Source organism: Haliotis rubra, unplaced genomic scaffold, assembly GCF_003918875.1.
Source record: "Haliotis rubra isolate DU_JTF1 unplaced genomic scaffold, ASM391887v1 Scf593, whole genome shotgun sequence".
Classification (NCBI taxonomy): Eukaryota; Metazoa; Mollusca; class Gastropoda; order Lepetellida; family Haliotidae; genus Haliotis; species Haliotis rubra.
This window is the reverse complement of record NW_025767294.1, coordinates 458,740-477,008: the sequence shown is the minus strand read 5'-3', so window position 1 is coordinate 477,008 and position 18,269 is coordinate 458,740. Positions and strand designations below refer to the sequence as shown.

The 18,269-nt window shown below is 41.0% G+C and overlaps 2 protein-coding genes across 2 annotated transcripts; both read left to right on the top strand.

Annotated features, from left to right (window-relative positions):
• The first annotated feature begins 492 nt into the window (after nucleotides 1-492).
• LOC124255121 (folylpolyglutamate synthase, mitochondrial-like) lies at nucleotides 493-7,125 on the top strand. The gene is made up of 6 exons (XM_046688961.1): nucleotides 493-527; nucleotides 1,346-1,460; nucleotides 3,220-3,459; nucleotides 4,312-4,389; nucleotides 5,009-5,153; nucleotides 6,986-7,125. The coding sequence occupies exons 1-6, from the start codon at nucleotides 493-495 to the stop codon at nucleotides 7,123-7,125; spliced, it is 753 nt and encodes a 250-aa protein (XP_046544917.1).
• Nucleotides 7,126-11,290: 4,165 nt separating this feature from the next.
• On the top strand, nucleotides 11,291-16,771 carry LOC124255114. The gene is made up of 3 exons (XM_046688957.1): nucleotides 11,291-11,360; nucleotides 14,192-14,258; nucleotides 15,808-16,771. The coding sequence occupies exons 1-3, from the start codon at nucleotides 11,304-11,306 to the stop codon at nucleotides 16,245-16,247; spliced, it is 564 nt and encodes a 187-aa protein (XP_046544913.1). The 5' UTR covers nucleotides 11,291-11,303; the 3' UTR covers nucleotides 16,248-16,771.
• The last annotated feature ends 1,498 nt before the right edge of the window (nucleotides 16,772-18,269 follow it).

The following is an 18,269-nucleotide window of genomic DNA, read 5'->3' as shown; positions in this document are numbered from 1 at the left end:
AAAACCAGTAGTCTGCTGCAAGTAGAACATGTTGACTGGATTGGGACGGAAATTGGTAACCGTGTATACTGATGGCAACTGAATATTTCTGATACGACTGAGTGAGTGAGTTTAGTTATACGCCGCACTCAGAAATATTCCAGCTATATGGCGGCAGTCTGTAAATAATCGAGTCTGGACCAGACAATCCAAGGATCAACAGCATGAACATTGATCTACGAAATTGGGATACGATGCCATGTGTCAACCAAGTCAGCAAGCCTAACAATCCGATCCCGTTAGTCGCCTCTTACGACAAGCATGGGTTACTGAAGATCATTTCTAACCCGGATCTTCACGAGTATTCTGATACGAATGGAAGTGGTTGATGTTAAGAGGTCTGGTCTTGCTTCCTGCAGGTGTCCGACCTTTCGAAACTCAACGTCCTCCACATCACTGGCACAAAAGGAAAAGGTTCAACAAGCGCTTTTTGTGAAAACATTCTTCGTCACCATGGTTACAAGACTGGCGTATACAGGTGAGGTCAGGCATGTTTGTTATTTGCTATTTAACGTGCACACAGCAATATTCCAGTTATATGACAGCGGTGTGGGAATAATTTAGTCTGGACCAGGCAATCCAGTGATCAACAACATAAGCATCCATCAACGCAAATGGGATACGTTAACATTTGTAAACGAGGTCGACGAGCCTGACCACTCGATGCTGTTAGTCGCCTCTTATGACAGGCATGGGTTGCTGAAGATCGATTCTGACCTGATTCGTCATTGTTTGAGATCAAGCACGACACGGACAATTGTGGCACAGACATTAGCACACATGCTACACATGTTATCACGGTGGTCAACAAGAAAACCTGTAATGGCCTTTATAATTTACAAGCTAAAATTTTAGTCTATTCATGATTGCATCACTATGCATCATATGAAGTATGTAAACTGAGAGCCAACCCTATTAATTCATAAGAACTTAGTCTTGCAGTTATAACTGGTACACGGTATTGTCTCTATCCATGCGTAGTATACGTATGTGTTTTTACAAAGTATAGAAACTTTGACTCAATACTATTAACCCAAAGCATTTAGCCCTTCAGTTATTTCTGGTACACAGTAAGGCTCATCAGTTAAAACCAACAATTTATAAATGCATTTTGTTGTCCATACGATATTTGTTACAAATTTGCATACCTGTGCCTGCTCTGCAGCTATATTCTCACCCAAATTATTATAGATATCACCAAGAAAGCATGTATCATGGGCCCAAGGCCTCTTTATTGAATAAATCTGTATGTCTGTCTGTCTGTATGTTTTCTCATTGTTTAATATGTGTCTTTTGTCCTGCATAGTTCCCCTCATCTGGTGAGCATCACTGAGAGGTTCCTGTGTGACGGCAAGCCTGTTGGGACGAGTCTCTTCAAGGACCATTTCTGGGACATTTACAACAAACTCTTCAAATTAAGGGTATTGATATACACAGTCTCAGTTCACTGCATATTGTTAAGGAAACACGAATGTGTGTATAGCAGTCCTGATCTGTTTCTTTATGCATTCCAGTCTGATGTCAGATTTATGTTACAGAATCAAATAGAGGGAATTTGGACAGAAAATTAACCCTTTGCCTCGAGTGTTTGATGATCTAATATCGTTAACTTTAATTGTGGAAAACAAATACACACGACTGTACTACAACAGTGTGCGAAATAACCACTGGCCCGCTAGCCCGTGAATAGTAAAACTTCAGTCGGGCCATTCGTGACCAACTCGTGTTATTCCGGGACAAGCCGAATAGCGACTCGTGCCCCTCTGGAAGGATTTCATATTGGCGCATGAACATCAGAACTTCTTCAAACAGGAACGATAACTCTATTCTTGTTTGATTCCAATGGTACTTAATATCACCGAAGTAATCATACATTGTGTTGGTGTTTATGGTTTTGAAGAATTAAACCGTTTTGATACAACTAAAAGAAGGAGAAAAACATATTTGTTACAGACTTATTCTGACGTAATTATTACCAGATGTTCACCTTATATTTCCAATCATATTTCTAAATAGGGTTCGATAATCACAAATGGGATTTGTTTTATTAAATATGTAAATAACATTTATTAAAGCTACATTAAATCCCAAAGCAGAAACTCAAAAATGACTTGAAAATATGTCTCAAACTGAACATTCGTGTAACCTTGCTGTTATACCCAAAGTGGAATTTTGAATGAATTCGGTGAAAAATATATGAATGACTACAAAAAAAGAGTCAGACTAAAATATTCCCAAAGATGTGAAATATATGTCCAATGTTAAAGATTAAAGTTGATTAGTTACATGCAGATATATGTCTAATATTATTGTTTTGAAACGCGTAGCGATTTATAATTATATTTCCTAAAATTGTTGGAAGCGCACGTACAATCTCCATAGCAAGCCCGCAACATCGTCAGAAATACCCTCAGTGGAAACATGAGAGCCGTAATGTCAACAAACGCACGTGCATGTATTTGAATCTCTCACCGTCAATCGCATGATTCTTATCGAAAACTTCATAACAGGCAGCACAATCATGTTAGCTAAGTTCTTTTGCTTTCAATATGACGATATATATTGTTCATGATTTTTTAAACAATGACATAATGCCATAAACGATTTAAGTACTCGGGATTATTTTTACCAAAGCACCGCAGTCATTTACGCGCGTTCTGATTGGTTTGTCGTATTTTCGCACATAACAAGCATCGAGAGGGGGACGAGTCTTCTTGGAGGTTAGGGAAAGAGGCGAGTGGTGACGAATGGCCTGTCGTTTGAACAGATACAGAGATTCACAATTCGAGGAGAATGTTTGAATATTTGAGTAATTGTTCAAAGAAGGAATCCACAAAATACGGGACATATCACGATGGCCTAGAATTTTTTAATGTCAAAGTTCAACATATATATTCCGTGAACTATTTCTTAAATATATTACTCAGAAAGATATCATAAAAATGAATGTTTCCACATTCGTTGTAGACACGTCAAGATGGTCTGGAAATAATCAAGCTAAACACATATTTACTTGTTATCAGGAAAAGAAAGAATACTATCTCCCCTCTTCACAGGACTCAGAAGACGATATGCCACATGCATTTGCCTTTGGTCTGGAAGTAATCAAGCTCAACGTTCAACACATGCATCCCGGGAAATATATACTTAATAGCATAAAAATCAATGTATTCTTTACAGGACTCAGAAGACGATATGCCACATGCATTTGCCTTTCTGACTCTACTAGCGTTCGACCTCTTCCTTGCGCAAGGAGTTGATGCTCTGATTCTTGAAGTTGGAATAGGAGGTCAATACGACTGCACCAACATTGTTGAAAGACCAGCTGTATGTGGAATTACCTCGCTGCATGTGGACCATGTCCAATACCTGGGTAACACTTTAGAATCCGTGGCCTGGCACAAGGGAGGTGTGTTTAAAGTACGTTTCTGAATGTAATAGATTAAATCCTTGGGAACTGACAGAGCGTATATTTGAATATTCAATGAACAATTGTGAAACATACTTGAATGAATATCACAAATGTGAATGACTTTTTAATTGACGAATGTCCGTAAAAACACTGTATTTGCGGGTGATGAGACACATCATTGTAACCAGCCAATCTTAATTGTCTTCGAGAAGCAGTTGGAAGCCTAGTGGTTAGAGCGTTTGCTCGTCACGCCAAAGGTCCTGGTTCTATTGACACGTGCGGCCAATATCTGGTGATTAAATGTTGCAAAGCGGCATAAAACCAAACTTATGTACTCATTTATTTTTTTCGACTCACAACTATCGATTCCAGTATCATGATTTTCAAAAACATTGTCTCTTGAGTTAGGTAAAAATAACTAAAGTTTCTTCAAACCATTAAACTGGTTGGTGTAGATGATTGTCAAGGCTATGAGTGAGTATATTTCAGCATATAACACTTTATAACCCGTGGCCTGGTAGAAGGGAGGTGTGTTTAAAGTAAGTTGCTAAATGGAATACAATTAAATCGCCGGAACTGAAAATGCTTATGTTCGCAAAAAAGATTCCACGTGAGTATTTGCTTGCTGTTTAACGCTACACTCAGCAATATTCCAGTTATAACTGCCGTCATATATCTGGAATACTTACACGAAAAGCAAAGAAAATCCCACCGCATCTTTTCAATCGACTAACACACAAGCCATTACCAGGCGAAACACTTGCAAAGACATGGATTCATCAAAGATAAATCAATAAGGTCTGTTGTAACCATAAACCAGGCATGACTGTCAGCGTCAACGTCGAGATTCTATATTTCAGCCAGGAACTCCAGCAGTGACAGCTCCTCAACACCCACGTGTGATGAAAGTTCTAGAAAACAGAGCTGAAGAAATAGGGGTAATGCATGTGTTTTGCATATTGGCGAGTGATTTGGGGATAGTCTTGTGGTTCGATTCCCCACATGGGTGCAATATGTGAAGCCCTCTCTGGTATCCCAGCCGTAATGTTGCTGGAATATTGCTGAAAGCGGCGTAAAACTAAACTCACTCACTCAGACTGGATCAAACAGCCAATCACACAGCTGCTCTATAAGAGCAATACTCTTAAACGTTTATACGTTTATAATCTCATCTTATCTCACCTTCGTATTTCCATTCAGCTGAACGGAACACATATAGTGAACACGAAACGTGCTTATCTTCAGATTTTTTTTTATCATTACGTTAATGTATAAAGTCGCTGCCCCTTCAAGAACTTGTCAGGGCGGTTAGGTAGCCTAGTGGTTAAAACGTTCGCTCGTCACGCTGAGACGCTAGTTCGATTCCCCACATGGGTGCAATGTGCTAAACCCATTTCTGGTGTCCCCAGCCGTGATATTGCTGGAATATTGCTAAAAGCGGCGTAAACAATACTTACTCACTAACCCACTAAACAACTCGTCACCTTTCTCTCTCGGGTTTACAAACACTGTCAGTCTTTCCTGAAATGCATTTGCATTATATCAACTGTTTTGTAGACTAAGCTATATGTAGCCCCGCCACTGGCTACATACGACGGTGGACCTGACCCAATCAGGTTAGGGATTCCTGGTCACGTGCAGCAGGTCAATGCCTCCCTAGCACTACAGATGTGTAACATATGGCTGGAAGCTCTGGGACAAGGTAATACGGTGTAACATAGTTCAATAAGTTGTGTCAGTGATAACGAATGGTGGGCGGTGGGGTAGTTTAGTGGTTAAGGCGTTGGCTCGTCACGCCGAAGACCCTGGTTCGAATCCCCACATGGGTACAATGTGTGAAGCCCATTTCTGGTGTCCCCCGCCGTGATGTTGCTGGAATATTGCTAAAAGCGGCGTAAAGCCAAACTCAGTCAGTCAGTCAGAAAACGAATGGTTAATTAAAGACTCTGTTGTGGTAAAAGCAGGTGGATTTTGTCTGTCAATGTAAATGGCGTACAGTTCAATAATATGCTGAGTTATAACTATAACTACTCCACAAGAGAAGGTCATGATATCTCATGTTTACATACGTGTTGTCAGATATTCTTGTTATTACACGAACTCCAGTTCAGAATGGTTAAATCAATGTGCAACACGGTTTAGTGCGTGTGTAATGATTCCCTGTTAATGAATGCATATCTCACGTTTACATCCGTGTTGTCATATATTCTTGTTATTACATGAACACCAGTTCAGAATGGGTAAATCAATGTGCAACACGGTTTAGTGCGTGTGTAATGATTCCCTGTTAATGAATGCATTTATACAGAACACATCTGTTGGTAATTTGCTGTTTCAATTACAACACTGCCATGTAGCAATAAATATACTATCACACTGTAAAACGTTTCAGGTATTGGTACGTATTGAGTACACTTATCAACTCAGAAAATACTACAGCGCCTGGTCTGTTGTTTAGATTGCCACAATGTCAGCGTCATTTACAATCCAGTATTTCAGTCAATCCACATACAAGTCATTGGTTGGTTGTTACAGTGTCACCTTCATTTACAATCCAGTATTTCAGTCAATCCACATACAAGTCATTGGTTGGTTGTTACAGTGTCACCTTCATTTACAATCCAGTATTTCAGTCAATCCACATACAAGTCGTTGGTTGCTTGTTACAGTGACACCTTCATTTACAATCCAGTATTTCAGTCAATCCACACACAAGTCATTGGTTGGTTGTTACAGTGTCACCTTCATTTACAATCCAGTATTTCAGTCAATCCACATACAAGTCATTGGTTGGTTGTTACAGTGTCACCTTCATTTACAATCCAGTATTTCAGTCAATCCACATACAAGTCATTGGTTGGTTGTTACAGTGTCACCTTCATTTACAATCCAGTATTTCAGTCAATCCACATACAAGTCATTGGTTGGTTGTTACAGTGTCACCTTCATTTACAATCCAGTATTTCAGTCAATCCACATACAAGTCATTGGTTGGTTGTTACAGTGTCACCTTCATTTACAATCCAGTATTTCAGTCAATCCACATACAAGTCGTTGGTTGCTTGTTACAGTGTCACCTTCATTTACAATCCAGTATTTCAGTCAATCCACACACAAGTCATTGGTTGATTGTTACAGTGTCACCTTCATTTACAATCCAGTATTTCAGTCAATCCACATACAAGTCATTGGTTGGTTGTTGTTTAACGCCCCGTTCTGCAATATTCCAGCTATATGGCGGCGGTCTGTAAATAATCGAGTTGGGGCCAGACAATCAAATGGTCAACAGCATGAGCATCGATCTGCGCAATTAGGATACGACAGCATGTGTCAACCAAGTCAGCGTGCCTGACCACCCGATCCGTTAGTCGCCTTTTACGACAAGCATGGGTTACTGAAGATCAGTTCTAACCCGGATCTTCGCCGGTCTGCAACACGTTTTAGACATGTATAGATATAATATTTTCATAATCTCATAGCCCAACAATAAGTGTTATTGTATGCTTCAATATTGGTATATACTTCATATAACAGGGGTGGAACAGCCATCTGGTGATGAGGCCATCTCCTCGGCCATGAAGAAAGGACGCGAATGGTCACAGAAGGCCCAAGGATTCAAACTGACTGACAGCATGATGAATGATAAGTATAAATATTTTGTCATCCAAGAATGATATCAATTGGACATCCACAAGCTTACATCATACTTACAGACTAAACAAAACTATAATGGTTTAAGCATTGGCTTCAAGATTTTGTTCTTAATAGACTAACGCTAAAATAAGATATAGAAATGGTTTTTGTTATAACAATATCAACAAATTTAATTTCACAGACTGCTTATCGAAACATTAACACCGTACGACAACAATTCGACTTCAGTCACAGAATGAAGCGCCCATTGACCTCACAAGAAACACTTCGTCCGCCAGTGGACATTGCACAATATCTACTTCAGTTTGTGAAAACGTAAACACAAGGAAATATTGCTTGATCAGCCAACCAAACACCATTAATGCAACTGCAATATTAGAGTACATAAATTATACATAAATATAAGTAGTTATACGCATTATACCTATAGCGTTCGGTACGTTCAGGCAAGTTAGTGTAAAGTCAACTTGTTTATTTGCATTGTACCGTTGGTTTCTTTTCTAAGTTTGGCCCAAACAAATCTCCCCGGAAGAGCCCATGTGATCTCCCGTCCCGGGGTGACCTACTACCTGGACACGGCCCACACTGACCTCAGCATCCAGGTATTGATGCAGCTTCTGTCATTTATTCGATCATGAAATTAGAGAGAATATTGAATATTCATTGTGGTTAACTGGACAGAAAACCAATGTTATTGCCACAAACTAAGGTTTGGTTCGAGACTGAGAAGGTGGTTCTGAGAGATGTTTGGGATCAGGTGTTTATTATTATAGGATTATAGGATATTTATATAGCGCACATATCCACTCAACTAGTAGATGCTCAAGGCGCTGGTATTTTTCCCTCGACCATTGGATGCCAATCTCAACGGCACATCGTATTATCAAGTGGTGCACTTGTGCCTAATCCCGTTGTCTTTTGGACAATAAAATATTTTTAAACCAACTCCCTGGGGATCATACAACTCTTGCAACCACTAGGTGCACCGAGTTATTGTGGCTTTCCCATCCTTATGAGGTAATAATAATAATAATGTGTCCATTTTATATAGCGCCAAACTCCACACTAGGTATGCTCATAGCGCTAACAATCAAGGCCATGTTAGGTACCCATTCGCAGCTGGATGGACTGGGACACATAGTCACAGTACTTTGTCCAAGTTTACTGCACGTTGCTGTACCCGCAACTAGGTGTTTGCACGTATTCATGTGTCCACCATCTGATCATATACCAACGGATTCGTGGCTTCTTTTAAGTGCACAGGGTTGTGTACTGTACGCTAGGGTTTGTGACAACACTGAAAGAGTGTGCACACAAAGCTGACTCCAAGATTTTTACACCCAGCCACAAGTGGGCTCGATCCCGACACCTCAAGCTCGCTGGATCACTAGCCTGGCGCCTTAAACAGTTCGCCCACCACGCTGTTAGGCTCGGTTTCGTGGTTGATTTCTTATTTTCGTATCCATACAGTCGTTGCCCATAATGTAAATCATTGGTCTTGTTGAGTACTCATGAACCGTAGACTGATTGGTGCATTCAACTGTGTGCGGCGTTAAGCAACAGCTAACGGGTGTAAGTGAGTGAGTAGTGTTTTACGGCCCGTTAAGTGCTATTTTAGCTATATCACGGCGGGGGGCACACGAAATGGGATTCATACATTGTACCCATGTACGGAATAAAACCGTCGAAAGGTTTTACCATAAGGCTACCCCACGTCTTATGAGAATCAGTGAAAACCTCTGGTTTTAGCTGGATATCAGAAGTGGGTTTCACACATTGTACCCATGTAGGAAATCGAACCAGGGTCTTCGGCGTTTGAACACATGAATAAGTGCTGCCTTCAGTTGGTCTGCGACACTGAATCAATGTCACTGTGATGTGTTCTTGTCGACGTCGAGAAAGCGAACCCAGGCAATCATATTCAAATAGGATGACACATTCCTTGGCCTGAAACTGTAGCCCAGCAATCCTCATTTACATCCGAGCATTTCCTGACTTTGCATCACGATTTGCGTCCTCATGAATAAATATTAAGATAATTATTCTGTTCCTAATGTATAGTACATATTCATTGTCTATTAACTGACATGGCAAGTAGGGCACTTCGCTGCAATCTGGTTATGGTTGAAGGTTGTTGGTGATTTCAGTATAATTGCTACCAAATAAATCTTCAGAGTTTTGAGATTTGGAAAGAATAATAACTTTGCGAAGGTGTGTTTGTTTAGTGACTAACGCGACACTCAGCAATTCTCCAGTTATCTGACGGCGCTCTGGAAGTAATCAAATCTAGTCCATACACTCCAGTGATTGACAGCATGAGCATCGGGCTGCACAGTTGGGGGACATGCAGCAACCAAGTCAGCAAGCCTGACGACGCCATCCTGTTAGTCGCCTCTTGTGACAAGCACTAATTGCTGAATTGCTAATTGTCTAACCCGGATCTTCACGGGTCCTTTGCGAAAGTGTGTTGGTAGGACATGATTAGCCTTAAACCTATACATGTACGAGAACACACAATCGAGATTGAAACGACATTGTCTCACCTGCTTGACAATTTCTGTCAACTGCACCTATTACCTACGTTATTTCTATTCTACCCGTGAGGATCCGGGTTAGAAGTGATCTTCAGTAACCCATGCTTGTCTTAAGAGACGAGTAACGGGATCGGGTGGTCAGGCTCGCTGACTTGGTTGACACATGTCAACGTATCCCAATGGCGTAGATCGATGTTCATGTTGTTGATCACTGGATTGTCTTGTCCAGAATCGATTATTTACAGACCGATGCCACGTAGCTGGAATATTGCTGAGTGCGGCGTATAACTGAACTCACTCAGTCTTTCTATTCATTTATGGCAGCACCTTGCGGAGTGGTTCAACCAAAAAGCTGATGAAGAACGGTCAAATCTGAAGTAAGTCACGTGTACGACAATGCCACCGAATATGAGTGTACAGTGTGGTAGAAGTTCATCCCACGTTGAAACGAAGTTAGACAAAGAAACAGTCTCCGTCAGCTAGCCACGTATCTTTTAGCCAGATTCACAAACCATTGAACATTCATTTTATGAAATTTGTACACAGACATCAAATATATATTCAAATACAGTCGGGCACCAGTGTTTCGATATTCATGGGACTAGGGAAAAAATATCGAGTTATCCGAACTTCGAGATATCCAACCAGGGCATATCATCACATGTCACTATGAAAGAAAACAAAACGCTGCTCAATATGTTTTGATTCGAAACTATTATCCGTTATCAGAACTGCTTAGTCGTAACAGTGAGGACTTCCTAATTAAATCCTTCTTAATTAATCCTAACTGAATAACAAACAAGTGACACCTTCAACTCAATTAGCACTAATTAGTTTACACTACCGCACCCCGTTGATTCATGCCGCCCCGTGTGTAAACGTATGGAAACAACCTCAGTTCAGAGGGATACTTGCCCATGAAAGGGAGCTGAATATCGCGTTTCTTTGCAAATATCGACTTAAAAGGGTAATTTTGCTTGTTGGGACCATGAAATTATATCGAGATATCCGAAATATCGAGCCATCCGTGTCAAGTTAAAAGATCTTGAATAATGATAAATTGTGAAGGATTTTGCCGGGACCGAGATGTTATATCGAGACAGCCGAGATATCGAGTTATCAGAGTTCGACACAACGGTGCTTGACTGTAGTGTGTTTTGTCGCTATTAAAGAATAGTTGTTCACCTCTGTTTATAATGAGTGTATATATATAACTGGTGTAATGAAAGCCATGGTACATTTTGTATTTGTGATTCAGTGAATACATCTCAAAGGGCAGAAGATGTATATGTCTGGTTCCAACTGGTGTTTAAATCCGGTTTACCGAAACAAAGTGGAAGTAAGATTATTTGTTTTTGAAAACTACATTGCCCGTGTATTCATGTCATTATGCGAGTCGAAATATGCTTAAATACTTCAGTCACATATCAGAGAATACCAACCCGTTTCCAATTATAGTGACTGTGTGAGTGAGTGAGCATTGTTTTACGGCGCTTTTAGCAATATTCAAGCAATATCACAGCCTGGGACACCAGAGATTGGCTTCACAGATTGTACCCATTTGGTCAATCGAACCCGGCTCTTCGGTGTGACGAGCGAACGCTTTAACCACTAGGCTTACCCACCGCCCCCTTTCACATTACAGAGGACGTGTTGCTCGAGTCATGATGTTCTACGGAGCTGACGGAAGGGATCAATGCAAACATTTGTCGATATTGAAGGTAAGCATGCATACTGGCGGATATGAACGCTGGCATTTAAGACTGGGCGGTTCTGGACGGTTATTTCACGTCGGGATGACATTTGGATGGCATGGTGTAGAATCGTAAGTTATGGGTGAACAAAACTCATTAATCTTAATGGTGTTTTGAATGGTGTACGTTACAACGACGATCACGTTCAAGATTATATTCTGCTTTGGAGAAAATAAGGGATATAATGTCACGTTGGAGAAAAACATCCATGGACGTTTTCACCTTTCGAGGCAGCACAACATGGCCGTTCTGACATAAGCGCTGACATTATCTCCGATAGGCTAAGAGGGGTGAGATGGGTGGACAGCTACAACAGGACCAGAATCTACCGGTAACGCAAGCTGAGCTGAAACAAGTTTAGTAATCAGTGTGTCGTCACTGACTTTACTGTATCAACGAATGCTTTAACCATTCTGCAACCCCACCCTTAGGGACCAAATGGGTGACTTTGAATGGTCCATTATCACTTAGAAATTGTCAACATATATTTGGATGACATACCGTGTGTGTTCATCCTGACCTGACTTCGATATGTGTAGAACGTCCTCGTTACACAATCTCCTTGTAGCAGTGTCACAGTGAGCCAGGAGCCATCTACATCAAGTATGCAATTGTGTGCCACAGATTCAACTACACATATTGCATAATTATGTAAACAGCTGTAACTCCTGAGGGCAATACTTTATTGGACAGACATCAACTCAGCATTATCGTTGCGTCTGTGTTTGAGGTGTTACATGTGCATCTTCAATATGGCCACTGACCAGTTTCTGAAAGATTTGTTTGTTTGTTTGTTTGTTTGTTTGTTTGTTGGTTGGTTGGTTTGTTGTTCAACGCCGCACCCAGCAACGTCCCACCTGGTTTACCTTATTATACATAACAATGACGCGAGTGTATTCATTTTGTACAACTTTTAATATTTCGACATTGTTTGTCAACACAACGACGAAGAAAGCGTCAACATGCTACCTACAAACCTGCCTTACAGGTCTCTTGAAGCAACTGTCTGTGTTTTTATTCGCTCAACTGGAATAATCGTCGTCCTGGCGACGTGAGTGAGTTGAGTTTAGTTTTGCACCACACTCAGCAATATTCCAGCTATATGGCGACGGTCTGTAAATAATCGAGTCTGGACCACACAATCCAGTGATCAACGGCATGAGCATCGATATGCGCAATTGGGAACCGATGACATGTGTCAACCAGGTCAGCGAGGCTGACCACCCGATCCCGTTAGTCGCCTATTACGACAAGCATGGGTTACTGAAGATCAATATTCTAAACCAGATCTTCACGGGTACCTGGCCACGTGACCTCATGTTTGTTGTTTGTTGATTATCACCTCACTCAGCAATGTTTCAGCAATGTTTCAGCAATGTTTCAGCAATGTTTCAGCGATATGACATCACTTGCTTGATAACAGTGTTAGAACCTACACCGAAACGTCGCTCTCACAGCAAAAAAGAAGTTGTTCATCCATATATTGTTATCCTTCCTTACTGCCCCAACTTCTCACAGAAGTTATGTGACTTCCGTCTGTAAATAATCGAGTCTGACTGGAAAATCCAGTGATTTACACCGGCACATTCCCACTTACCCAACTGGGGCGTTAGCAGTTACGGGTCAGTGATTGTGCAGGGTGAATATGTTACCCCTGCTTTGGCTGTGACAAACCTTTACCCAGCACTCCAATCAGGACCAATTAGAGCAATCTCATGACCACCGGTGAACATATTTCACAATATGTCAGCACTAAAGATAGCCTTGTGACATGTTATGGAAGAACGTCCAAAAGCCTGGACTTACTACTAAGTTGGTCGACTAGTTCGCCGTGCCATCACCCTCCCCTCTCCTCCCTACACAAGATGTCAACACTACAGATACCTTGTGACATGTTATGGAAGAACGTCCAAAAGCCTGGACTTACTACTAAGTTGGTCGACTAGTTCGCCGTGCCATCACCCTCCCCTCTCCTCCCTACACAAGATGTCAGTTACTGAAGTCCAGCTTTAACCCAGATGTTAGTGTCTACACCCAAACGTCGCAAAGGATGGCCATGTCGAATGATGAAATTGTAAAAGTATCAACAAGAATGTGTCGTTGAGTCTTCGGGTACCAGGTAGAGGATTTGTCAAAGAATTTCTGATGAAGGAACATCAATCAAACGAATAACCAAAGTGTGTTGTTATTACATAACATGTACAGCACATTATGTAGATCGTGTTACCTATAATATACATGGCATTGATCTCTAAGGCATCGAATCTGGTCCAAACAATCCCGTGAAAATCATCCACGCATGCATGTCCTCAGTTTCGATCACAGGTCACAGGTTGCAGGTGACCTATATCAAAGCCCGACTCCCCACAGGTGCTGCCAATGGTATGAACATGAGATTCTGGACATGGCGTTCTTTCATCACTTACTCAGACCAGACATTCTAGTGATCATTAATCCATGCATTTGGAACCGATTATATGCTATCAACCACAATCCAATTATGGCAACGGGTGACAGATAGCATGGAACCTATATCACACAATGTTCCCACAGTGATAAAATATAAAATCATTGAATCAAAATCAGTTAATATGAAGAAAGAACGCCTGATGTGTCCTTAAGGACTGTTCGACTGGAATTGAATCCCCAAATCACAGTGATTAGGATCCTTGACCATGACAGTACTCTTGGGTTTCAACATGTTTGATCTGTGCCATGATAAACTAACACTTCGTAATTTACATGACAGAATGTTCACAGTAAATACAAAACTAACATACCCACTGATGTTCTTTTAGGATAGACTCTCACTGGATGCTGTTATCTTTACGCCGTTCGCCAGCCCCACTGAAGACTGCTCTATAGGTAAGGTAACATTCGCAGACAATTTGCAGTTGTTGAGTTTATCAATAGCGGCATATAAAACTCAGAGCATGATGTTTCGCGAAACTTTCGTGACAAAAACTTTCAGTCAGTTAGTAAAATCACTATAAGTATGCATGAACTAAACTGACTGACTGACTGAGTTTGGTTTTACGCCGCTTTTAGCAATATTCTAGCAATATCACGGCGGGGGACAGCAGAAATGGGCTTCACTAATTGTACACATGTAGGGATTCGAACCCGGGTCTGCGGCGTGACGAGCCAACGCTTTAACCACTAGACTACCCCACCTCCCGTAACTAAATAGTTCATGAACAGATTACTAATTTGACCAGTCATTTTACGAAATCCTTAGCTCAGAATAACTGTAACAAGTTTATTGGAATTACCAGGTATTGGCATCTTTACAAAACAACAACAACATTCATTCATGACATAAGCATGTGACATCAAACTAGGTATTCCATACCCCATAAACAAGCAAAGTAGATAATTGGTTCACGAGAACAGGTATTGATACAAACAACGGAACAACATTGATTCCTTTAATCCTTCTGATATTGGTAGTAATGATGTGATAAAGAAAGGAGATGGCGACAGTTTATTTGTTTGTTGAACATCCCACTCAGCACTATTCCAGCTATATGCCTGTGGAATCTGTTTAACATCGCACTCAGCAATATTCCAGCTATATGCCTGTGGAATCTGTTTAACATCGCACTCAGCAATATTCCAGCTATATGCCTGTGGAATCTGTTTAACATCGCACTCAGCAATATTCCAGCTATATGCCAGTGGAATCTGTTTAACATCGCACTCAGCAATATTCCAGCTATATGCCTGTGGAATCTGTTTAACATCCCACTCAGCACTATTCCAGCTATATGCCTGTGGAATCTGTTGAATATCGCACTCAGCAATATTCCAGCTATATGCCAGTGGAATCTGTTTAACATCGCACTCAGCAATATTCCAGCTATATGCCTGTGGAATCTGTTGAATATCGCACTCAGCAATATTCCAGCTATATGCCTGTGGAATCTGTTTAACATCGCACTCAGCAATATTCCAGCTATATGCCTGTGGAATCTGTTGAATATCGCACTCAGCAATATTTCAGCTATATGCCTGTGGAATCTGTTTCGATAAATGTTTGATACTGATTGGTTTCTGTGTTTCACTAATCTCTCAATTGAATGTCAACCATCTGATATCACTTTAAGCAACGGCCCATGTAGATCCAGGTAGAAGTCTTCAGCAACCCATTCTTGCCAAAGGCCAGTATCTGCATGGGTAGCACTGGGCAGTTATTCTCTCTATCTAGGTTGGTACATGTCGGGGTTTCTTAATTCTGCAGATCTATGCATACGGGATTAATTATCTACAGGCCTCCGCAAAACCACTGCAATATCGTTGTCGATATTGGAGTGCGGCATTTAAAATCAGTCAGTCGATTGATCGCTTTCTTCAACTGGAAAAGGAAACGCGTAAGTGTGTATTGATCTGGCGTAATTGAATTATGTCTTTTCAGATTACATCTATGATAATATCTCCAAGGAAGAACAGTTCCAGAGCGTTCTCTCTCTCAAGAAATTCTGGGAAGACTCCAACACTTCCACAACAGACAACATGACAACCGAAGGTAAACATGCTGGCCATTCATGTGCGTCGTTTACAGCGAGAAGTTTCCCAGAGGCTCTCATAGCCGCGACAGGTGGGCGTGACCTCAACATACGTGGCATAGAGGATTATATCTCTCAGCAACAATCTGGCAAACATCGTATGACGTCTTCGGGCGATCATTACAGAGATGGAAGTGTTACGTGGGCATCAACAAAAGATGGAGTATGTCTTGATTATCCAAAATTACCAGAACATGTCAAGAACGCCGATCACGTTCAGATTCTGCTTGCTGGAGGTTTCAAGATAATTGGTCATGGTCTGTGGTATCTTCAAGGGGATCTATTCTGAATGAAAAGGGTAATAAGAGATTGAAACATGTGCCATTGTTCTGGAATACCGAATATCTACCTTAATTGTGAGCGTAAACAAGGAACATTGTATAAAACCCTTTGCAATACCGTGACTATATTCTGTATGGTTTTACGATGTATAAACGTATTCAAGTTGACATATTTACTTGGTTTTGACACATACAGTTCCAATTTCTTGCCATCTTTGTTACATCTCATGCCTAAAACTTTACAATAATGTGACTTATTTAGATTGACAAATGTCTTGCTTACAGTGTGTGGGTGATCGTGTTTTTTCGCCGTTTTTAGCATAAGTCCAGTAACATCACGGTTTCACACATTGTACCCATGTGGGGAATCATTGTTATAAGGAATCGGACCCGGAATATCAACCATTATGCTATCACACCGTTCCTTCTTGCCTACAGAATTGTGAAGTCGTGATGGTTTGCACTTGTCACTGCTGATGATGCATGTAGACCGAATCGTATCCCCGGATATGATGCAGTATTTGTAATAAACAATTGACACACTTTGATTCGTTTAAGTATTAAGGTTACTCATTGTTTTGCTCGAAACCTTCATTAACAAAATGTGGTGGCTGCCAAACTTTGTTCCAACACATGTCCCGTCATATTTCATGAGCATTGTAAGAGAATATACTACAGTACATGAGACCGTTATGGATTTGGTTTCTTGAAGTGAAGACTGTCAAAACACTGATATTCTCTGAGACCCGTGTATGAATGAATGAAGTTAAAATTGCTGCTCGAACGCTAAATAAGCACCTGCGTGAATGTCAGGGAACCATTCATATTGGCAGATCGATGCTCATGATGTCTATCACTGGATTGTCTGGTCCAGACACGGTTACTTACAGATAACCGCATGAGTGCAATTTGCATGCCTCAGTTAGGTGGAGCCCAGCAAGAGGTTGCCGAAATATTAGGGCTGTTTGCATGCTTGAGTTAGGTGGAGCCCAGCAGGAGGTTGCCAAAACATGAGGGCTGTTTGCATGCTTCACTTACGTGGAGCCCAGGAAGAGGTTGCCAAAACATGAGGGCTTTTTGCATGCCTCAGTTAGGTGGAGCCCAGCAAGAGGTTGCCGAAATATTAGGGCTGTTTGCATGCTTCAGTTAGGTAGCCACCAGCCCAGGGCTATTTGGATGCCTCAGTAAGGTGGATCTCAGCAAGAGGTTGCCGACACATTAGGACTATTTGCATACCACAGTTAGGTAGAACACAGTAAGAGGTAGCCAGGCGTCTACAACTTGCGGCTTTTTTGTATGCTTCAGTTAGGTAGAATAAAAGAAGCCAGTTTTTTTGTAACTCGGCTCTGTCTGGGATTTGCATATACTTGCTGTTCTCGGTGACATAGTTGCTTGATGCCTGCCCCGCATTTAGACGTCAACGCCATGAACATTAAACATGTTGTTTACCATTTTCGTACGATCTCAAAATCCACCTATTAAAGTTTACATGAAAACTTGTTATAATTTTACGTTTAAAAGAGAATTAATATAAAGCACAATTTTTTCGGCTTGTATAGCATGACCTGTACACATTCTTCGAGGGAGCATTCTCGGTCGACCATACAGCGCGCAAGTTTCAATCTTTGGATCTTGCTTCTACCTGCAGTCACTACAATCCAAACCCAAACCTTAGCTCCGGGTTATGCCATGGACAAAGAATACTCTATAGGCAGGCAGCTGTGTTCATGGTTTGTAGTTTTCTGCTAACTTGTTAATGTGATTGTTGTGGAAAACGAAACAAAAGTGAAAATGCGTATTTCCAAATCACGGTCACTGTAATTATCGATTGTGGGTAAGTTTTATCTGTGTCTTTATGATTAGATTCCACATTGTTTGGTGTAGTTTGATATGCAGACATCCAAGTCACATCGTCTGACATCAAGAATGAGGACAAATTATATGGATATGGTGACCACTTGCTTGACAACGACATTAGGATCTATGTTGAAATGTTGCCTACACAGAATAAAGAAGTATATCCATCAAAA